The following is a 23,945-nucleotide window of genomic DNA, read 5'->3' as shown; positions in this document are numbered from 1 at the left end:
TAAAAATGGGGCAGGCAAGCTGGAGATTGCAGCAGCTGCCAGGAGATGAAAGAGGAGAAAAAGAAAAATTATACTTTCTGAATTAGATATCAAGAAAGCAGACAGGCTCAGCAACAGCAGTCTGCAGCAGTCACATGGGGGAGGGGGAGGATGTGTGTGTAGATGGAGTTTTTCTGAGAATGAGGCCAAAGTCAGACCTCAGAAAGCAGGCAGGCTTTACATCAAGGGGCTGTAAGCAACTTCACCCTAGATAGACGTTACTGGGGCATATGTTTAATTCTCATTAAGGGGAGAGATATTCCTCCACATGTCTTTAAAGTATATCATGTTCTTTTCACCTTCTGAGTTCAGGTTGTCCTCTTCAGATTGCAAAATGGGATGCAAAAGGAGGTCTTGGCCTTGCTTGGGCAAGAGAAGCTGCTATTATCCACACAGCAGAACTCTAACCAAGCCATTTGTAAATTTTCATATCATCAACCAGGCAATTGTACCAGAGGATAGCACTGTATTAATATTCGTGCATCAAAGAGGCTTATAAACTTGGGATCACTTTTTGCACCAGAAAGGATCTTATGGGCCAAAGAACATGCCACTTTTACCAAAGGAACCTGACATAGTTATTTTGGTAGTTTGAATGACAATAGCCTCCATAGGCTTATATATTTGAATGTTTAGTCATCAGGGAGTTAAAGTATTTGAGAAGGATTAGGAGGTGTGGCCTTGTTGGAGTGGATATGGCCTTGTGAAGGAGGTGTGTTGCTATGGGTGGACTTTGAGGTTTAAAAAGCCTGGTTTCAGGATGCAAAGCTCTCAGTTACAGTGCCATGCCTGTCTGCTTCCAACCAAGATGATCATGGTTCCTTGGACATGGTGTCTCTTCACAGCAACAGAACAGGAACAAAGACAGTGATGCAGTATTTCCCAGAAGGTGCCATGGAAGCAGTTGGTTGCAAATTGTCCTGTTATTCCATCCTTCCTTTCTTTCATCTCCTATCACACACTAAGCTCATTTAAACATTCACTATAAACAATAAAGTACTGGCACAGAGACATAAATTTAAATCAATGAATGTGGAAGAGAAATTGACTTGAATATATATGGTTAACTGATTTTTCAACAAAGAGGAAAGTCTTTTCAAAAAGAGTGGTAGATAATTTTACATTCATAAGCAGAGAAATGAAACTTGATCCACCACACAGCACATACAAAAATGAGCTCTAAAGTGTTCTTAGAGTTAAATGTAAGAGACAAAATAAAAAGCTCCAAGGGGGAAGAACAGCAAAAAAAAAAAAATTGTGACCTTGGATTATGTAAAGATTCTTAAACAGAAGACAAAAGTTTCAAAAAGTATTAACTACAAATACCATTAAAAACAACATCCGGAAAACATGGTTGAAAGACAGATGTGTAATAGTTCAAGACCATCCTTGGATAGAAAGCTAGTTCACAGCCACTCTGGATTAAATGAGACTCTGTCTCAAGAAATGAGGGGAAAAGGAGAGCAGCTAGAGAAGAGGAGTGTAGGGAGAAGCAGGGCAAGAAAGAGGAGGTAGGAAAGAGGACGGAGGGAAGGGGAGAGAAGAGAGAGGTGCAGGGACAGGTCAGGAGAGGTGGAGAGGGAGGGAGGACTTAAGAAGACAGCACCAGGCATGGTGGCAATACACCTGCAATCTCAGCATTTGGAAGGAGTGAGTTCTAGACCCGCCTGGTCTATATAAGCGGGGACACTGTCTTAAAAAAACCAAAACCAAAATTAAAAAATAAAGGGGAAAAAAAACACACAAGACAAACAGGAAAATATGTATAAAAAAAACCCTATTTGACTTTAATAGCAGTACTCAGGAGGCAGAGGCAGGTGGAACTCAGTGAATCTGAGGCCACTTTGATACACATATTAAGTTGCAGGCCAGCCACAGCTACACAGCAAGACCATCTCAAAAATAAAATACAATAAAAATTTTTAATCTATTTGGTTAAGGAATTGTACCAGACATATAGATAAAATATTTAAAACGTAATCTTCACATTTAACCAATGTACACAAATGTAAAAGCAAACAAAAGGATATTTAATATCCTTAGCCATTCAAGAAATACAAACTGAAGCAATAGACTTCTCTACCCCTCCTTCTAAAAGGGCTGAATTTAGAGCTGGAGAATTGGTTCAGCAGTTAAGAGCATTTGTTGCTTCTGCAGAAAACCTAGATTTTGTTCCCAGTACCTACATGGTGATTCACAACTACCCTTCACTCCAGTTCTATGTACTCTCTTCTGACCTCCACAGGCACTAGGCACAAATGTGGTGAGCGAACACACACACACACACACACACACACACACACACACACACACCATTCATGGGCATAAAATAAATCTTTTTTTTAAAAGCCAAAATTAGGAAGAGTAACTAAGGCAGATACTAAAAGGAGAGCCGGCACCTGTGCACCAAGTGGGACTGTGGTCCGGTGCAATCTTGACGAACAAAGCTGAACACATTACACAAGCTAGCCATCTTACCTATTTACCCAAGAAGTGTGGACTTGTCTACCAATACTAATTAACAATAAAACCCACCTTGTACGTGAATTTTCACTATTTATAGCTTCTTTGTAAACTCTCACCTAGTGCTTTAAAAGAAAGTTTGGGTAAAATTGTGTGTTTTACCTTTCTGTACATTTTCTCTGTGTACCTCAAGCCTGCTGCCTCTGGCTACCATGGAATGAGGTGACAGGTAACCAGTTTAGAAAAGCATCTTTGAAAACACAAACAAACTCACACTTATTATATTCGGGGTAAGGGATGAGTCACATTCCATGTGTGCAGGTCAAAGGATAACTTTGGGAGTCAGTTCTCTCCTACTGTGTCTGTTCCTGGAATCTAACTCAGGATGTCAAGACTTGACAGCAAGTGCCTTTACTCCCCCAGCTATCTTACTGGTTCAATTTTGTTTTGATTGTAGTTTTTATTTCAGTGATGGCTTTGAACACCTGCTCCTCCCCCCTTTACCTTGGAAGTGCTGGGATTATAGGTGTTCTCCAACTAACCAGCTAAAATCGTTTAAAGTGCTAATATAAAGTATGCATCATTATACTTAAATTACTTGAAGCTAAACATGGTGGCACACACCAGTAATCCCAGAATTTAGGAGAGTAAAGGAGGAGGATCAAGAGGTTGAAGTCAGTCTGGGCTACAGAGCAACACTGTCTCAAAAGTCTACCTCTCCTCCCCCATTAGACACATAGATTGTTTGAGATAAAGGCTTCCTACATGTGCCCTGGTATATTTGAGAACTTGTCACTCAGGTTTCCTAATGGTCAGTGGGGTTTTACTCTTCAATTTACCTGCACCTAACACAAATTCCATTTCCATTCCAACATCTAAGTAGGAAGAGAATAAGAATGTCTTTTTTCTTTAACTTTATTCCATTTTACTTATTTGTTGTGGGGGAAGGGCAACTTTCAGGAGTCAGTTCTCTCTTTGCAACATATGAGGTCCTGGGGATCAAACTCAAGGCTTGGTGGCAGGTGCCTTTAACCTGCTGAGCCATCTTGAAAGCACTGACCATAGTTTAATTAAGTTTATAATATACAGCTGAATTGAATCAGAAATACTAAAATACAAAACTGAACACTTAGAACTGCCCAACTAATTGAAATAAAAGACCAAATTATAAATTCACTCACACAAACTGTTACCATTTGCTTTATTAAAGTAAAAGTCCATTCTTTCTAGACAAATTTTAAAGTAAATTTGGTCAAGGATTTTTTTAAAGGATTTTACAAATATTAAAAACAAGCACTCTACGTACTTACTGCAACATATTAAATGATGTTTGCAAACTTGTGACAGTGAACACACTTATTAAAGAAAAAGGGTCAAGGTCAGGTACACACACGGTAAACTCGGCTATCAGGAGGCTGAGATAAAAGTTAAGGCTAACGGGGCTACATAGGGAGCCGCCGTTTCAAAAAAAAATATTATAGACCAAAAAAAAAGTTTATAACATTAAAGTCCTTCAAAAAGTACTATGTAATGTTCTACACAGATCCTTAAGTCTGAAAGATCTCAAGATGTAGTGAAGAGCGAGCAAGGGGAAAAACAATGCCACAGTGCATTCAGTTTTCTCACACAGAATATGCACATATATACACCTTTATTTATATATGTATTTAAGAAGGAAATAATCAAGAAACAAGTATTATTTCTAAGGGTAGGTAGGGTATGAAATTGAAACGGGAGCGATCACGGGGATTTCTGCCTCTTCGTATTTGAATTTTTAACAGTGAAAACACATTCATAAAAAAAGAACTTAAAAATGTACACTTAAACTTCTTTTAAGTAATTTACAACTAGTAGTATTGGCGGCAATAAGATTTCATTTCCTTCTATTTTTGTTGTGGCGAAAAATGAATGACAGCAACAAATCCTTTTACCTGGCAAAGAAATCACGGAGTTGGGGGTGGGGGGCACTTTGAAGAAACAGGACTTTTTAGTGGACTCGGGCGTGACCCAGTACACTCACAAAACTCACGGCACCAAACGAAAAAAGTGGGATACTGCGCTCTCAGTACTGAAGATTGTTTTTAGAAAGCTGGACTAAGAAACAGAAAATGCCAAGTGTGTTTTCCAGGGGTGGGAACGGGCACGTGAAACCCTACACCACCTAAAAGAGGTCTACAGGGCTGACAGCAGGCTGGAGCTGGGAAAGCACGGGGGTGGGGAGGGCTCCGAGATCTCGGTGAGGTCTGGACACAGCGCCACAGCTTACAGCGGGGCAGCTAGGGGTGTGAAGTCCCGGAGGGTGGTCAACAGCGTCTCGGGCGACATCCAAACCCCTGCGGAAGACGCAGAAGGTGGACAACCTGACCTCTTCGGCTGAGCGGGGGGTGGGGAGGGGGGACAGCTCCCGGGAAAAGCGAAAGCGCCAACTTTTTGATCTCAACGTGGCATCTCCGTAAGGTTCACCGAGTCTTCTCCGGAGTCCCCAGCCCACCAAGCCACGCCAACACCTTCCCAGGCCAGTGCCCACTGCCCACGGCCCGGCTCTCCGCGGGAAGCCCGGCTTGAGCCGCGGCTGGCAGCGTGCAGAGGAGACCCGGCTGTGGGAGGTGCTGGAGCCGACCGCCGCCGTCGCACCTGACACCCAGCCAGCGGGGCGCCCCGGCCGAGCCACTGTCCCTACGGCCAACAGCCCCGGCGGCGCCCCCTCCCCCACCTCCGGGCGGCGACCTCGGCAGCGCCGCCGCCGCCCCGGGGCCCCCGCTCACCCAGGTAGCGGCTCCTCAGCCGGGACGGGTCTTCCAGCCCAAGGGACCTTTTCCTCACGTCCCACAACAGGTGCGGGCTGGAGCCACTCCGAGACATGGCTCTGCTGGGGCTGGGGTGGGAAGGGGAGACCACCGCGGGGGGTGGGGAGGGGGAAAGAGGGAGGGGACAGGCCGATCAACACCCAAGCGGCACCAGCACCATGCGCGCGCCGGGCCTCGCTGGCGCCGCGACTTAGATGGCGGCGGCCACGGCCGCGCCTTCTCCCCCGGAGCCCAGCGGCACCCGGGCCACGGCTCGCCTCATACTCTCTCTCCGCTCCTCAGACTACCCAGAACATCTAGAGATCAGCAACAGTCCCCTCCCTCGACCCCCCCTCCTCCCGCAGGAGGCGGAGGCGAAGGCGGAGGCGGCCGCGAGCTCCGCCCTCCCCTTCCCAAACCACGCCCCCTCCCTAGCCTTCTCGCGAGACGACGCCCACCGGCGACAGAAGCCGGCGTTGCGTCACGGCTGCCCTCACCCTGCGGAGCGTAGATTCCGGCCGCTCTAGCCCGCGCCTTAATTGTCTATGGATAAAAGAGGAATGACGGAAGCCGCTGGCGTTGGTAGTCTCGCTCACGCCTCTCTGTGATTCAAAGGAAGAAGCCGGGCGTGACGACTCATGCACGTAATCCCAGCATTCGGGAGGCTGAGGCTGGACGATGGCGAGATCCATCGGGAGGCCAGCCTGGATTACATAGTGAGACACCGTCTCAAAAAAAAAAAAAAAAAAAAAAAAAAAGAAAGCAAATAAAAGGAAGCCCGGCGGCGTCATCTTTAGTTGGGGCGAGGAAAGCCCAGAAAGCTTATTTTAACTACAGCCTTCATAGTCAAAGTGAGGGGCGGTACAGACATGCGGCTTCAGTTTCCCCTCTCCAATATGTCCTCTAGTGTCGGAAGAAGGCGGGCCCCCCCTGGTCCCGCCCCTTCCGCTCTGCGCGGCCGGCCAATTAGAGCGGGCCGCTCAGCTTGCGCAAGCGCCTCGCACTCCTCGCGCGAGCAGCGGGGGCACGGCGACCTCTTTAGCACCTGTTGCCATGACTCCTCCTCCGTCTCCCCCGCCCTCTGGCCGGAGGCGGGCTGGGGCGGGCTTTTGCTGAGGCTCCGCCCTCTCAGCCTTTGCCGGACAAGGCCTCTAGGTGCTTCACCCGGAGCTGGCAGAGCCGGGGAAAGGGCGCCTTAGGGCAGAGGCGGACCCTTAGCGCGGTGGGGAGAAAGTGACGGGGCCGCCCTTCGTTGTCAGCCAGGGACTAGGACACAGCGGCTCTCCCACCTAGCTGCTGTCGATCCCTACGCCGCCGAGATGGCAGCTGCCGGCGCCCGAGGCCTGCGGGCCGCCTACCACCGCTTCATGGATAAAGTGGAGTTCATGCTGCCAGAGAAATTGAGGCCGCTATACAACCACCCGGCAGGTAATGAATCCTGAACGGCTCGCACCGAGGGCGTCCCTCGCCTGCCAAAATTGGGACATTGGCGGCCCAGTGACAGTTTGGTTACTGCAGGAATCTCAGAGTCCCAGTCTCGTCACCTGAAGGGAATCCATCAATTCTCCTAATCCTTCACTTTATCTCATTTTGCGTCTCTTCTCCACCCGGTGCCCCTGTTGACTTGGGTCGCCTTCGGCCTTTTAAGCACTGCTCAAACCCCCGACCTGGCCTCCAGACTTGAACCTTAACTCCTGCCACGAAGGGGTCTTGGGCCACCATGTAACCGTCATTCTTCTCCCCTTTTCCCTCCGTGGATTTTTAACGCACGTGAGGAAGCTGAATAGCTGTCTGGTCTCAGCAGAGGGTTTGGAGTAAAGGTCATACTTCAGCTCCTCTTGGCAGAGGCCTGCTGACGGAGCCTTTCCCAAAATTGGACTGTCCCCCACTCCCCTTCCCGGTCAATGTCACTCCTGGCTCCAGTGATCCAGTATAAACCAGTCATTACGCAATCACTGACCGGGTTCTGTCTGAGCCTTTTTTATGTGGGCAGATAGGAATATAATTCTGCTCCACCACTTACCAAGGTGTGACCTTGGGCAGCATGCTACACCTTTGTCCTAGTCCTAACTGTAAAATATATTCAGTGTGAAAATCAAAAATAACATACATGCATGATTCTTTGGGGATGTTAGCTGTCACTTGTGCCGGATAAGTATTCTTCTAGTTGAAAATAGCAATTCTTTAAGAAACTGGAAGACCCCTGTCCCTCTAGGTATTTATTATCATTCTACAATTAGGTTCTTTTTAATACAAAATGGGAATTCATACTTGTTTGGGGACTAAAGTTTGATTATATTATGAAGTCTTCAAGCATAAGATTGAGCGAACAGGAAAATTTATTCTCAGTAGAAAAAATTGAGTTACTAACAAAAAGGTGAGTTTTGCCTTTACATAGATAAATCCATATTCTGCAGTTGATATTAGAAAGGTTTGGTTCTGCCAAGAGCTGAAGCAGCTCTCTGGGATTTGGGCTGGTTGCTAAATCTGGTGTCCAGTTTGATAACAGAATGGTGTATACTGCCTAGACTTTAGCTTAACACTCAATAGCATTACTAATGTGTATATATATATATATATATATATATATATATTAATTTTTTCGAGACAGGGTTTCTCTGTGTAGCTTTGAGCCTTTCCTGGATCTCGCTCTGTAGACCAGGCTGGCCTCGAACTCACAGAGATCCACCTGCCTCTGCCTCCTGAGTGCTGGGATTAAAGGCGTGTGCCACCACCGCCCAGCGATTACTGCAATATAAAAACCCCTATAGAGTTTGTTTGTTTTTTGAGTTGCAATATTTTTTTATTAAGGAATTTTTTATTCATTTTACATACCAACCACAGATCCCCCTCTCTTCCCTCCTCCTGACCCTCCAACCTCCCCCCCACCAAAAAAAGCTTATTTTTAAGGAACTTTATTGATGAAGTTTGTGGGGTTGCCTTTTAGTTTATTTTTTATTTTGCTATGTTTTATGGCAGAGATTTTTTCAGGAGATAAGAGTTGGACAGTTTGTGTAACAATCATGGTGTTACAAAGGAACTGGGTTCTGTGACAATTCTTCCCCTACAGCTTTGTGTGTAGGGCATGGCATGAGGACAGTGATGAGCAGAAGTTTTAAAGTACCTAAACTAACAGGGAATTGGAGGGTAGTCCTTTGTTGATCTTTCCAAGGCCCTGGCTTTTAGCCACCTGTCCTTACTGTTTATAGTACTTAAGCTGCAGAATGAAGAGTGAGGACTGTGTGCATTTCATCCGGAAGTCTGGGTTACTTCTGTTTTAATACAGGGAACACAGACTCAGAAGGCAGTCAGAGGTTCGCTGAGTCTGACAATATGACCTTAGCCTTAAAGAATTCCCCAAATCTTAGAAATCTTAAAATTAAGAATCCTTGTGAAGATTAAATGATGTAATATCTGTAAGACTTGTAGCAAAGTATTTGTTTTTCAAATCAGAACAAATGTTCTCTTCCAAATAAAGGGTTTGGCAGTTGTTTTTGTTTGTTTGTTTGTTTTTGTGATAAGGTCCCTTCTATTTCAGGTTGCCCTTGGACTTGCTGTATAGCTATAGTCTTATTTTTTTAAACTAGAGCTCCAGGCCTGGTGGCACACTCCTTTAATCCCAGCACTCAGGAGGCAGAGACGGGCAGATCTCTGTGACTTTAGTTCCAGGACAGCCAGAGCTGTGAAAAACCCTGTCTTGAAAAAGAAGGAAAAGACTATCTTACTACCTTCTCCTGGCTGTTCTAAAACTCACCAGAACTCTTCCTGCCTCTGCTTCCCAAATGCTGGGATTAAAGGTATGTTCCACTGGGACCAGACACCTTACCAGAAAGTGTAAGTCTTTCACTGAACCTGGATCTCATCAGTTCACCTAGGATGGCTTATCAGTGATCTCCAGGGATCTGCTTGTCTCCACCCTCTATCTCTACACCCAGTGCTAAGGTTACAGATATGTACAGTGTTCCTTATTTATGTGGTGCTGGAAATGGAACCCAACTACAGTTCTAGCAATTAAAATTTTGAATAATACGTAAATATGCCTATCACTAAAAACATATTTGTGATTGAAAAGTTGTAAGCACAGCAATATAGAAATGAACAAGCATGAAAAATATGACTGTTGGTTCACTAGTGTTAAACAGAGTTAGTTCCAGGACAGCCAGAGCTACACTGAGAACTCCTGTCTCAAAAACCAGAGGGGTGGGGGGAAGATCTAAGAAAACACTGATTATTGTTCTACCCATTACCCAGAATGAAAATAGTCCCTTTGAATACCACTGTACATTAGTATCTGTAATTGAATCACCTTCTAAGCATTAGACTACATTCATATACAAGAGTTCTTTCTTTTAAAAATGTTATAGAAGGTTAGAATATTAACATTTGGGAAATATATATTGCTTGTTATACATTTTTAGATTTATTTTTGTCCTTGACAACTATTTCTAGAGAGGCAACAAGAATATATTGTATATAGATATATATTATAGTTAGAATTCTGTGGCCCAGAATTTTGAGGCCTTTGTCATCTGTCTGCTTATGTATATCATGTGCTATGACACAGAATGATCTGTCTCTGTAGAAAAGTAATAGACTGTGACTAAATGTGATTCGTAGACAAGTTCCTCAACTCACATAGTAAGGGTATCACTTAGTCCACCATCTAGCTGGCTGTATATAAAGCACAGGGCTCCAAACAAGTCAGTTGTATAACTGTGCTCTAGGCACTTGTCAGAGCATAACTTTGAAGTTATGTTTCACAATGTTTACTTTTTTTTGGATCTGAGGATCGAACCCAGAGCCTTGCGCTTGCTAGGCAAGAGCTCTACCACTGAGCTAAATCCCCAACCCCACAATGTTTATTTAACAGCTTAGTTGGTGGTGTGGTTTGAATGTCCTTCAACTCGTTCTCTATTGTGAGGCATTAAGTAACCGGAAAATTACTGGAGGTGGAACACTTGGGGAGTAATTAGAATGAGATAAATTCCCTAGGGTGAAGTGCCTATGATTGAGTCCTGGGAACTTTGGGACAGAGACCATACACATACCGGACATAGCCTTTTCCTCTCTTGCTGAGTAGAATGCTCTCCTTCCTCAGGACTCTGTCAACAAAAGACCATCACTAAAAGGCCTTAGACCTGAGATCATTATAACCATGAGCCAAAAGAATATTCTTTTTTTTTTTAAGACTTAGTCACTTAATTTTATGTGTGTGTCCATGTGCCACGTATATGCCTGGTGCCCAAGTAGGTCAGAAGAGGTCATTGGATTTGCCTCCCTGGACTGGAATGGGTGCTGGGAACCAAATCCCATCCTCTCTGAAAGCAACAAGTACTTTTAACCATTGAGCCATCTCCCCAGCCCCAGAAAGTTATTATCAAGTACTGGCCTTAGGAATTTCATTGTAATAATGGAACATGGATGAATTCAGCTGGGACAAAAACATTACTAATTTAAAATGCATACTTTTTAAAAAAATTTGTGAACTATAAAATAGGGTGTATCATACCTACCAAGAGCTGCATAAAATGAAACATCAGTATTAATAATTATGTTCTTAGTGTTCAGTCAGAGCCAGTTTTAGCACAGATAAAAATGGTTTTATCAGTCAGTATTGGTGTCAGATACTAACCTCCATATCTCAAGGATATGTGTAGGTAGTTGGCCACGTGGTATCAAGCAGGTGGACTTGCATAGTATATGGAACTAAGAGGGGTGTTGAAAAGTAAAAGATGTGCCCAGTTGATCAGTGCATACTAAACTGAGAGAAGTTCTGATATGCTGCTGAACGCTAAGGCGGCCGTAGGTGATTTTGGATTTTTTTTTTTTTTTTAAGGCAGAATCTCATATAGACCAGTTTGGCCTTGCTATGTAGCTGAGCCAAAGCTGACCTTAAACTGATCCTCCTGCCTCTGCCAACTGAGAGCTACACATAAAGAATGAATGAACAGGGGTTGGGGGGATTTAGCTCAGTGCAAGGCCCTGGGTTCGATCCTCAGCTCAAAAAAAAAAAAAAGAATGAACAAACAGATCTCAGAAGACAAGCCCAGAAAGTCATGTCTGTATTCCCAGCACTCAGGAGATAAAGAGGATGAGAGTTTAGAACGTGGAGAAAAGGAAGGTGGTGAGAGAGAATGGTATGAAAGGAATGAGAAGAGGTAGTGGCCTTCCAACAGTCAATAAGGAAGTTAATTCTTCACTCTGGACACAGTGAATACCAGTTCAGTGTCTGTTAATTTATGTGTGCATATGCTTTTCCAAGAAGGAAGTTTGCCTCTCCCTCCCCCCTCCCCCATAGAAAGAATCATATATACATGTAGCCTATGTTCTGGATAGAATTGATTTATCCATTGATAGCAATTCCTCACAGCCAACGAAACTGGAAAATAAAATTTGGTTTATAAAAGTACATCAACCTGTCCATGGTGGTGGTGCACCCCTGTAAGCCCAATACTCAGGAGGAAGAGGCAGGCGGATCTCTGGGAGTTCAAAGCCTCATGATGAGGTCCTGTCACAGAAAACCCAAAAAAGAAAAAAGGGGGAAGGTGTGCCAACGTGCCATCCCTGGAGACTGAGGCAGGAAGATCACCTCAAGTTCAAGACCAGCCTGATCTGGACAGTTTGGTCCAAGATGCCTTGAACTACATGACGAGACCTGCTCCAAGAGAGCAAAACAAAACAGGAGCTGGGCGGGATGGCTCTACAGGTAAAGGCACCTGAGTTTGGCCTGAGTTTGACCCCTGGGACCCACATAGCAGGACAAAACTGGCTCTCAAAGGTTGACCTCTGACCTTCATGTGCATGCCTAGTGCATGGCCTGCTCCCACAAACACATTAAATAAAGAAATGTGATGAATAATATAAAAAAAGAAAAGAAAAAACTATTGTGCTATTGCTATATGTCCATTATCCTTAAGTAGACAATTTTAAATATACATAGACTACTGTCTAGTGTTTCTAAATTATCAATTATTGAGGCCTTTCCTACTTTTGAGAGTAGTCTTAAGGAAAAAAGGTGAATTGTTAGTTAATTCCTTGTCTAAATAGAATGTATATTTCTCTCTAATAATGGCTTTCTTTTATTTCTGATTATCCTGATATTAAGGTATTATAATATCATTAGAGATAATTATCACTTATTTTTATGTTTTCTTGTGCGAATAACTATAGTTGTATATAGCATAACCCTGTTTTTTGTCTCACTGAAACTTTGTTTAGATCTAGTGACAGCTTCTATGTCTGAATTCACACAATATCTGTATTTATTTGCTATATACTTTGAAAATAAAACAAATTAGTTGAGATCAAATGAAGGAACAAACTAAGTTTTCTTTGAAATATTTATGGTTATGTTGGTTGGTGCACCCCCTCCCCCAAGAGATAGGGTCTCACTTTGAAGTCCTTGATGGTCTAGAACAGACCAGGAAGGCTTCAAGTTCACAAAATCTACCTATCTCTACTTTCTGAATGCTGGAATTAAGGGTGTGTATGACCACACCTAGTCCTCCTTTTCTTTTTAACAATTTAAAAGCAAAGTAAAAAAAACAAAAGCAAGCCACCTTGTTCTGGGAGTGGTAGGTCATATCTGTAATCCTATTCCTTGGGAGACTAAGGCCAGAAGAAAACAGTGAATTCAAGGTCAGCCTGGCCTACCTGGGGACTTCCAGGTCATTTTGGGCTACACAGTCAAACAGCCCCTATACCCCCACACCATCTCAAAAAAAAAAAAAAAAAAAAAAAAAGCAATTTAGAAAGTCTTACACATGTGCTACTGATACTTTTCTGCTTAGTGCTTAAAGTTATTAAACTCATTTAAAGTTTGTTTTCATTATTTGAAGTTATCACTAATTGTTGCTGGAGAGATGGCTCAGTAGTTAAGAGCATTTGCAGCTCTTACAAAGCAACTGTGTTTGCTTCCCCATACCCAGATGGTAGCTCGTAGCCATATGTAACTTCAGTTTCAGGGATCTGACACTCTCTTCTGACCCCCACGGACACTAGGTATGAATATGATACACATACATACATACATACATACATACATACATACATACATACATACATACATACATACAGGCAAAACACCTAAAATATTAAATACATCTATTTTTTTCCCCACTAGTTAAAATACCTTTCTTGTGCCAAAATCCTGGCCACTTAATTTTATGTTTGAAAGTTTTTGGGGGGTGGGTGGGTGGTTGTTTTGATTTTTTTTGTTTTGTTCGGTTTTTTTTTGTTGTTGGTTGGTTTGGTTGTTGGTTAAGCGGCAGCGCTTGTGGCGGCCACCAACTAAAAAGAGAGTGCTGGAGGAGAGTCACCAGCCATGGTTATCTTTCTAGTGCTTTATTGAGAGAGAGAGGGAGGGAGAGAGACAGAGAGTTGGGGGTATGGAAGGAGAGAGAGTGCGGAAAAAGGAGAGTGCACAGAGGGCATGCCCGCTTTTTAGCCTGGGACAAAGTCGCAGGCTGGTGACATAATTAAGGACATGGTCCTTACATTGGTTCTGTAGGCATTTGTACAGTTATATTTTTAAACTGTTATCTAGCTTGGAGCATTTGAGTAAATTACTTATTAGGTAAACCTACTGGAAAGCTTTACTGTTCATTAACCCAAATGTTCAACCATCAAACTTTCAGAGAAGCTGGAATCTAAGGACCTTACTTAGAAAATAATTTTGAGCACGACAACAGAATAAACAGTGTTGAGATGGGGAAGGCTGCGAGAATCCAAAAGTATTCAAAGTAAATGTGGACACCCGTTTAACCCAGAGACTGGGAAGGTACACTTCCCTGAGTGAGGAAAACAAGTTTCAAGCAGTAATAAAAACCAAATTAAGGAACTGATAACAGCCTATGATCCAGGGCCTCCATGTATGACAAGGGAAAGTGACCTTGGCATGACCACGGGAATCTCCTCATCTCACTCTAAATGAAATGACAGGAGTCTGTGTATTCTGAGTTTAGGATGGGCATCATAGTCTAAGAGTTGAGTAACTTTTTGGTAGGAAAAGTCTAGTGAAGTTATCCTGAAGGAAGCCTGTTCCCCTGGAGATGAGAAAACAATGTCTGACCCTGAGAATAAAGCAATGCCAAGGCCACTCTTAGTCAAACATAAAGTTTGAATATCTTGATAAGCGTCTATACTGGACATAGTTAAGCCCAGTGTAGAAGACAGTAGACTATATGAGCTGCTTTGGGTGTTCAAAGGAGCATTTAGCTTAATCTAGAGATGTTAAAGAAGGCTCACTTGATAACCGGAAGCCTAAAACACGATTTTGAGGGATGAAAGTAGGGGGGGATTTAGATATTGGTAAGTCTGGTATAACTTTTTTTGTGTGGTGCTGAGACTCAAACACAAGACTTCACACCACACGTGGTAGTAGTTTATACTGCAGTCTAAGTCTTAGGATATCATTTTCAGAATAATTCTCCAAACACTAGAAGATCACAGCAGAGATTAGGTCTTTGTGAGTACAATTATAATGCTAAGCTTCATTTTCCCAGGTATCTTACATTAAATTATTTTTACATTTTTTTCCATACACCTTCACCTACTCTATGTATATTGTCGGTTTTGGAACAAATTTGCAGACAGTGTCGAAATGGTTGCTGGGAGAATTAAAACTATCAAAAGGTTCTAAGTTTTGATGCTTATAATTAAGTAAGAAAAAAATGTTAAGAGCACTGGCTGCTCTTCTAGAGGAACCAGTTTCAATTCCCAGCACCCACATAGTGGCTCACAACTGTCTGAAACTCCAGTTCCAGGAATCCAACACCCTCTTCTCACCTCCTGGGGCACCAGGCATACAAGTGGTGCACAGACATGCATGTGAGCAAATCACTCATATAAATCAAATCAAATCCATAATGAATCTAAAGTGTTTCTAATGCCAGAAAATACTTCTTGAAAAACCTTACTCAGATATGACTATTTTATGTTATAAATTGCATTTTATTGTACATACGAAGTACAAAACTCTTACAGAAATATATTGATTTAATTACAGAAAGAGATTTTGAATATTTTTTACCTTCATTCCTCAGCGTGTAAGTACCAAATTCATATATCCTTGGATTATATTGTCAGAATATTTGATAATAAAAATTGTTGAGTGTTGGAAAGATAGTTCAGCAATTAAGAGCACTTGCTGCTCTTCTGGAGAACCTGACATCTGTTCTCAGCACCCACGTCAAACAGCTTACAGCTTCCTGTAACTGTAGCTTCAAAGGAGCTGATGGATCTCTGTGAGTTCAAAGCTAGCCTGGTCAATATAACAAATTCCAGGCTAGCCAGCTCTACATAGTAAGACCCTGTCTTAAAAAATTATGGTTGCAAAGTAAAGTAGACTATTAAGGCAGTAGTAATAGACATGGACATAATCAGAACTTTTAACCGTCTTGAATTTGCTTTTATAAATCACCATTTTATATTAAATTGCATAATGTTTACATAATGGTATAAGGATTCCAGGAATAGTGGGACATGCCTGTACAATCTCACCACTAGTTTCAGGCCAGCCTGAGCTCAGTTTAGCAAGAACATGTCTCAAAAAGAGAAAAAAGAAGGAAATACATTTTGTTGATCACATGTATATAAGCACATATATAATATTGAGTATTCTGATAATGTTCTAAACTTGGCAGGCTTAGTTACATTTTAAATTCCCCAGACAAAATCTGTCTCTCACCTCACAATATCCTCTGGAGGTAAAAAGAATTGTCTGTGGGCTCACTGGCTGCTCGGCTTGAATGCATCTTACAGCTTCTCTGAGTTTCCTCCTGGCCCCGGAATGTCATGCTTCTCAGATTCTAGATTATCTATCTAAGAAAAACAATTTTTTTTTTTTTGAGACAGGCTCTTTCTGTATAGCCCAGGGTGGCGATGAACTCACAGCAATACTCCTACTTCCGCCTCTCAAGTGGTGAGATTATAGTTACGAGTCACCTCACCCAGATCAAAATTCATTGCAGATACTTCAGATATTTATTTAACGTTTTAGTGTGCGGTGGTGGCGCACACCTTTAACCCCAGCACTTGCACACGGGAGGCAGAGGCAGGCGGATCTCTGTGAGTTCGAGGCCAGACTGAGTTCCAAAACAGCCTCCAAAGCTACACAGAGAAAACTGCGTCTCCCAAAAACCAACCAAACAACCAACAAACATTTTAAAGTAGGTATGTACCAGACTGACTAAAATGAGGACCTTGCTACTAAAGAACTTTTGGAATTCTGCTTCCAAAAACAGATGTTAAAGGGTGTGTATATGTGTATGTAAAATAATGTATAATATATGTATATGTTGAAATATATTAGATAAAATAGAATATACAGAATTTTTACAGGAACTTTTAATAGGATGCATAAAATGAATTGTCATTTATAGCTACAATTGTTAATAAAATGAAGGAACCTTACTAAAGCTTATATTACTAAAATTTTATGATTTGCTATTTCTTCTAAAGATTCTGACTAAACTAAAATTAAGTTCCTTGTTCAAAGCAAAGTACTTGGAAAGATTTCCAGAACCATCTCTATTGTTCCTTTAGCTTTTAAGATTTATTTTTATTTATGTATATATGTGTATGTCAGTGTGGGGTATTTATACAAGAGTACAGTGCCTGCAGAGGTCACAGGAGGACATCAGATGCCCTGGAGCTGGATTTGCAGGTGGTTGTGAACCATTGAACTGAACTTAGGTCCTCTGGAAAAGCATGTGTTCTTAACTGCTGGGGTGGTTATCCTGCAACTAGCTCTGTAGACTCATCTAGCCTCCTCCTCAGAGATGAGCCTGCCTATGCCTCCTGAGTGCTGGGATTAAAAATGACTGTGCCATAACACCTGGCTCACCTTAGCTTTTTTTAATATGATAAATACTAGTAGTGGGCAATAATATCAGAAAGACACATGAAAGATTGATATTACGGTGTTTTTGTACTTTTCTAAATGTTAATATAAAGTGTATTAAAAATATAAAGTGTATAGAAAGCAGAGTAGAATTTGGTGTTAGCTGATAAAGGAATACATATATTATATTTAATTACTTCTGAATTTTTCTTTCTTTCATTTTTCAGGCCCCAGAACAGTTTTTTTCTGGGCTCCATTAATGAAATGGGTAAGTCTTAACAGGAGCTACTTAAAATAATTTCTTAATAGAAATTTACTAATTTGAGATAAATCTTATGAAGGATATACTAGCTACCTTAGTTTATCTGAACTCTGTTTATCAGAAAGGGCCTCTAGATACACATTTCTTTTTTCTTTTTTTTTTCTTTCTTTCTTTTTTTTTTTTTTTTTTGAGCTAAGGACCGAATCCAGGGCCTTACACTTGCTAGGCAAGCACTCTACCACTAAGCTAACCCCAACCCCTGGATACATATTTCTTAACAAAACATACGGAGCTACACATGGTGGTACAGCCTATTATCCCAGTACTTGGATGGATGGCAGAGATAGCAAGATCAAAGGGTTTAAGTCTCTCCACTGGCTATGTATAGAATTTGAGGCCAGCCTAAGTAATGACTCTGTCTTATACATATATTACATAAAAGCATATGGTATAAATGATAGAGCCTATGGCTTTTGGCTCCAAGATTATTACTTTCACTCTATACACATATATGTACATATATAATATATATCCATTCTAGTGGCTGTTTGTAGCAAATCATTGAAAAGGATCTGTTTGGAACTTTTACAAATGCAGATCTTCAGTCCCCATCACAGGTCTACTCAATCTGAAAAACTCCAGGGATAGAGCCCAGTAAGCTATGTTTTAATAACCTTTGCAGGTGATTCTGGTGTCCTTTAAGTTGAAAATATACATCTGGGTAGTGCTCAGTGCATTATCATATAGCCAATCTGCTTTATATCTTTGAGATTTGAGGACCATTACACACTCTTCTACATACTGCTTCTTTCTCTTAAAATAGCATTCTACTTGTTAGTTGTTTCTATGAATTTGGCTGTGCTAGGTACCTCATGGAAGTGAAATCATGCAATGTTTTTTAAAAGATTTATGTATGTCTGTGTCTGTGTGCATTATTTGCACATGTTGCTGGTACCTAAGGAGGCCAAAAGAGGGTGACAGATTTCCTGAAGCTGGAGTTAGTTAGAGGCATCTGTGAACTGTCCAGCATTGGTGCTAGGAACCTAACTCTGGTCCTCTGCAAGAGCAAACAAGCACACTTAACTGCTGAACCATCTCTCCAGTCCCATGGAATCATGCAATGTTTATTTCACTGAACATGTCCTCCAGGTTACTGCATGTTTGAATTTGCTTTGTTTTGTAGCTGAATAATACTCATTGTGTTGCTGGGTGCAGGTCTGGCTGCTTGCTGCTTGAAAGCCAGTACTGTAGGAGCTAAGACGTAGTGGAAAGGAAATTATATTTATTCAAGGACTGGTACTTTGGAAAACAGGGGAGGCTTTTGTGCTACTGTTAGAGAATTAGACATAAGAAAAGGTTTTCAGCATGGTTATGGTAACACACACCTTTAATCCCAGCACTCAGAGGAGTCAGGTCAGTTGGAAGGTAGCCCATTCTACATACAGATTCATAATTTTTTTTTTAGAAAGGGCTTTTAGAGGGAGGCGCAAGGGACAGTTGCAGGAATAACACGTGCTGGACAGAGAGTCCTTATCATCTATAGCATTTGTCTCTGGTTTTTCTTCTTTCTCCTCTGCAAACATCATAATGGACCTTTAACCTCCTGAAGATCTTAGACATAGTTCCTTTTTTTTTTAATTGATTTGCAGTATGGATTGCTCTCAGGACCTGCATATGCTAGGCAAGTGGTGTACTACACTGAAGTGCATCCCCAATTTAACATACTACTATTGTGCAAGTTAAATTTCAACAGTTTATGTGCTTTGTGTTAGTCAATGCATAAACTAAATAACAAGAAGCAGTTACATAGTTGGGTATAATCTTAAAGTTACCAGATGCTTTGTTTTTGGTTTGCTGTTGTTATTGTTTTGGTTTTTGTTGTTGTTGGGTTTTTTGTTTGTTTGTTGTTTTTGGTTGGTTTGTTTGATTATTTGTTTGTTTGTTTGTTTGGTTGGTTGGTTAGTTTTTTTCGAGACAAGGTTTCTCTGTGTAGTTTTGGCACCTGTCCTGGAACTCATTCAGTAGACCAGGCTGGCCTTGAACTCACAGAGATCCGCCTGCCTCTGCCTCCCAAGTGCTGAAACTAAAGGTGTGCACCACCACTGCCTAGCTGATTTGGGTTTTTAAACTTTGTTTTGTTTCGTTTTTGTTTCTGGCCTCATGCATGGATAGCACAAAAGCTCTATCTTGAAGTTATATCCTCACTCTCTTTTTTACCTTTTGTTTTGAGACATAATCTCACTAAATTACCCAGATTGCCTTGAACTTTTGATCCTCGGCTCTTGTTTTTTATTTTGGAATAGGACTTAAGATACCTATGCTGACCTTTGAACTCACTTTGTAGTTGAGAACAGCCTTAAACTTGTGATCCTCCTTCCCTTAGCCTCTAAACATCTTGAATTAGAGGCCTATACGAGCCAGGCCCAGCTCATTACCAAGCTTTCTGAGTGATGCTGACGCTAGGATGTGTGTGGGTGATTCTGTAAAAGACACTAAGAGCACAGTGGGAATGGGAGTGTGCTGGAGAGATGGCTCAGTGCTCGAGAGCACTTGCTGCGCTTGTAGACGCCTAGATCAGTGCCCAGCATCTACATGATGCCTCACTGCCCGCTTTAACTCCAGGATCAGGGTTCCAGTGCCCTCATATGGCCTCCATGGCACTGCACACAGATGGTACACATATATATGCAGGCAAAATGCTCATACACATAAAAATTAAAATTAATCTTTAAAAACACACAAGGAATATATGGCCATGTGTGCTTTAATGTTAAAGAAAAATCATCTAGGGCCAATAAGAGCTCAGTGGGTGAAGGCACCTTTGAAAAATAAGAAAAAATCGGGGATTTTTAGCTCAGTGGTAGAGCGCTTGCCTAGCAAGCACAAGGTCCTGGGTTTGGACCTCAGCTCTGAAAAAAAGAAAAAAAAAAAAGTTGGCAAGAAAAATAAGAAAAAATCATGTAACAAGCTAAAATTATCAGTAACTTTTCTGGTACTTCTTTAAAAACAGAATATTGATAGAAAACATAAAAGGAGAATTTGTTGTAGCTTTTTGTTATACTCTGAAAGTTTTAATGTTATGGACAATATTATGAGTATAGCTCTCATGTGGAAATTCACAAATACTTTATGTCTAATTTAAAATTTAAAACGATTATGCCTCACTCTTATGCCCCACCCCCATGTCTTAATGTGTCTTTGCAGGGATTGGTGTGTGCAGGGTTAGCTGACATGGCCAGACCTGCAGAGAAACTCAGCACAGCCCAATCCTCCGTACTGATGGCTACAGGTAAATTAAAAGCTTCCTGTTCTACTGTTGTAGAACACTATTCCTGAGGAGGCATGAGAAAATGTCTGCTCACTACAGCTAAGGAGTTGATACCACCAAAGTTCAGCTTGGTGAACCAGGGAGTTTCTTGGAGTTGCTTACAGAAGCAGGGGTGAGAGGTTGCTTACAGAAGCAGGGGTGAGAGGTTGCTTACAGGACCAGAAATTATTCCGATAGCGCTATCACTGACAACCTGCCCCAGAATGGGTGACAGCCCAGGAAATGTGGAACTCATTGCACAAGCTCACTGACAACCTGCAGGCAGCTCAAGACAGGTTAGAAAATGTTTCTTCTAAGCTCTGTTAGTCTAATGTCTTCCAGGCAGCTTAGCTTACCAAAGAGGCTCTCAGCCCTGTTTACTATTTATATCAACTTGAAGAGAGGGACTGGGTGCCTCTGGTGAGTTTTAGGAACTTCTTGATACTCTTGAATTTACTTCTTGAGTTTTAACTAGCTTCTCTTCAGCTCAGTCTGAGTCTTTTGTTTATACTGAGAATTTCATACATGCATATAATATGTTTTGATCAGCCCCCCACCATGTTTCCCTCCCAACAACAAAAGGAACGTCCTGAGTCTTAACAAACTTCCTTCCAAGATAGACCCTTTTATCCTGAAAGAGATTGCTATGCAATAACCACATACTAGCTGAAGAGATGGCTTAGCCTTTAAAGGCTAGGTGTACAACCAAACTCTTTAGTTTTATGTTCATTTAATGATTTTATTCTGCAAATGTCTGCATACATATTTACTGTCACCTTATCCATCTCTAGAGAATTACTGCATTATGGATAGCTTAGGCAGGAAGGTTATTGGGAATAAGTATCTGCTTGAGGTTTTACATAAACCCACTTTCATAAGTGGGAAGATGGTATAGTTAATGTGCATTGATTCCTAGCAAAGTCTCCTGTCAATGTAAGAACTGGAAATATATAATACTGAAAATCATGAGAATTTTTATGAAATATATAATAATTATATAAATATAATTTTATATAATACAATTTAAAGGTACTTTTTTAAGACTCATAGTACCTCATTTCTTTATCCTTCATCCTGTGTTATTATTATCATAGCCTTATTCATAGTTAACCTTGCTCTAATATTAATATTAAAATACATTATTATAGAAAAGTTTGTGCCCTTAAAAAATGCTTTGTTTCAACAGGGTTTATTTGGTCAAGGTACTCACTTGTAATTATACCAAAAAATTGGAGTTTGTTCGCTGTTAATTTCTTTGTGGGGACAGCAGGAGCCTCTCAGCTGTTCCGTATTTGGAGGTAAGCTTACTACCAAAGTGTAGGAGAACTGGTTCAGAAGCTACCTAGCGCTCGCGCTCTCTCTCTCTCTCTCTCTCTCTCTCTCTCTCTCTCTCTCTCTCTCTGTGTGTGTGTGTGTGTGTGTGTTCTTTAAAATTAAAAATTACATTTTTATATAGGAAACTTATATATAAACACAGTGAAGACAAATGAACTATTTAGGTGTCTCTTTTCCTTCTGCCTATTTCTCTCTGAAGTTCCTTGAAAGATTACATTTATAGTTATGTAGCCATTTGACAATGGGAAAGAAGTGGAATGTGCTTCCCATTCCCTTTTCATTGGTCATGAGCTGTCCTTCTGTTTCCTTTATAGATATAATCAAGAACTCAACGCTAAAGCAATCAAGAGTTCCTGATCACCTGAACAATCCAGATGTGGACCGAAACATTGGAACCTAGTTTATTTAATTATTGATAAGGTGTTACTAAGTGTTCTGATAACATTGAAAAGAATGAAAAAGAAACCTAACTGTAATTAATAGCTAGCACTTGACTCCACAGAAAAATAAAGCAAACTTTCAATAACAGTCTCTCTACATATGACTCCAGGAACTTACCTATGGGTGGCACTAGCCTTGTTTTCTACCACTTGTCCATAATAAATCTTTCTTGACCACACATACATAGCCCAGCTTCATCTTTTAGTTAACTAAAATGTCATAAGAGCAAAAGCACTCAAACAAACAGAAGCATTGTCAACGGGTAAATAAAGGGTGGTAGAGTGGGTCCACGTGGAAGGAAAGGACGTCCGAGGGATGGGAAGCAGCTAGCAGAAGGACTAGCAAACTGGCTTCCAGCTCTTTCAAAACATTCTGCTTAAAGTATTTGGATTTTTTAAACTGAAAATCTTTCACAGCTAGAGATTTTTAAATAGGATTGTTAAACCGGGAGGCAGTGACACACGCTTTTAATCCCAGCACTCGGGAGGCAGGCGGATCTCTGTGAGTTCGAGGCTCTGGTCTACAGAGCAAGATCCAGGAAAGGCGTAAAGCTACACAGAGAAACCCTGTCTCGAATGAATGAAACTCTCCTCTGCTGCCTCAGTCTTTCAAGTCTAGAAATTACAGAAATGTATGTGCTATCTCATTATCATTGAGATAATGTTAACACAGAGTCTGGTTCATAAAGAGTATTAAATTTTTAATTACCTCAGTAACTGAAATAATATAGCACAAAAGGCTGTGGAGTCCATCTGACCTGAACTTACACCTTAGTTCTTTGATTTATAAGCTGTGGCTTTGGGTGAATTAAGTGTCTCCCAGAATACTTGCAATCTAACTAGGTTTTCTGTATATATACTTGTAACATGTCTCCAGGGTCTAGGAGAATCTAGGCATAGATTACCCATATTAGAAAATAATCATTCAGCTGTTCAGCTGGGCGGTGGTGGCACATGCCTTTAAGCCCAGCACTCAAGAGGCAGAGGCAGTTGGATCTCTGTGAGGCCAGCTTGGGCTACAGAGCGAGTTTCAGGAAAGGTGCCAAAGCTATACAGAGAAACCCTGTCGTGGCAGGGGGTGGGGGATCATTCAATTTAATTTAGGGTACTGAACTAAAAGTATTAGAAAAACTAGTCTTCATTAGCACTATAATCAGATAAGTTAGCAAAGCAAGTTATTTCAATGTTTGAAAAAATGAGACACCTTTTTGGTAGGTTGAATACAGGACTTGTGCATGCTAAACACACACTCTAAAACTGAGCTATACCCCAACCAAAGACCCTTTAAAATTATATAACAAGATTAAAGAATTAGCTCAGCAGTTAAGAGCACTTGATGCTCTTGCAGAGGACCTGGGTTCAGTTCCCACTATGCACATTGCCACTCACAACTCTAGTTCCAGGGCATCCATAGACTTCTAGCCTCTTCAGACACTACACACTCTTAGTAACATACATATATGGAGGCAAA

At 41.4% G+C, this 23,945-nt stretch overlaps 2 protein-coding genes across 3 annotated transcripts in view; one reads left to right on the top strand and one right to left on the bottom strand.

Moving 5' to 3' along the window:
• Dcaf6 (DDB1 and CUL4 associated factor 6) overlaps nt 1-5,670 on the bottom strand; it is a 120,900-nt gene extending 115,230 nt beyond the window's left edge. For both annotated transcript variants that reach the window (XM_036201920.1, XM_036201921.1), the window contains exon 1: nt 5,268-5,670. In XM_036201920.1, coding sequence (XP_036057813.1) covers nt 5,268-5,364 — 97 coding nt within the window. In that variant the 5' untranslated portion in view covers nt 5,365-5,670. The remainder of the gene's footprint in view (nt 1-5,267) is intronic.
• Nucleotides 5,671-6,364: 694 nt separating this feature from the next.
• On the top strand, nt 6,365-22,655 carry Mpc2 (mitochondrial pyruvate carrier 2). The gene is made up of 5 exons (XM_036203029.1): nt 6,365-6,716; nt 17,358-17,398; nt 20,597-20,681; nt 21,886-21,997; nt 22,349-22,655. The coding sequence occupies exons 1-5, from the start codon at nt 6,608-6,610 to the stop codon at nt 22,389-22,391; spliced, it is 390 nt and encodes a 129-aa protein (XP_036058922.1). The 5' UTR covers nt 6,365-6,607; the 3' UTR covers nt 22,392-22,655.
• Nucleotides 22,656-23,945: the final 1,290 nt, after the last annotated feature.

This window comes from Onychomys torridus, chromosome 11 (assembly GCF_903995425.1).
Source record: "Onychomys torridus chromosome 11, mOncTor1.1, whole genome shotgun sequence".
NCBI lineage: Eukaryota > Metazoa > Chordata > Mammalia > Rodentia > Cricetidae > Onychomys > Onychomys torridus.
Note: the sequence above shows the minus strand (reverse complement) of the source record. Positions and strands in the feature narration are given on the sequence as shown.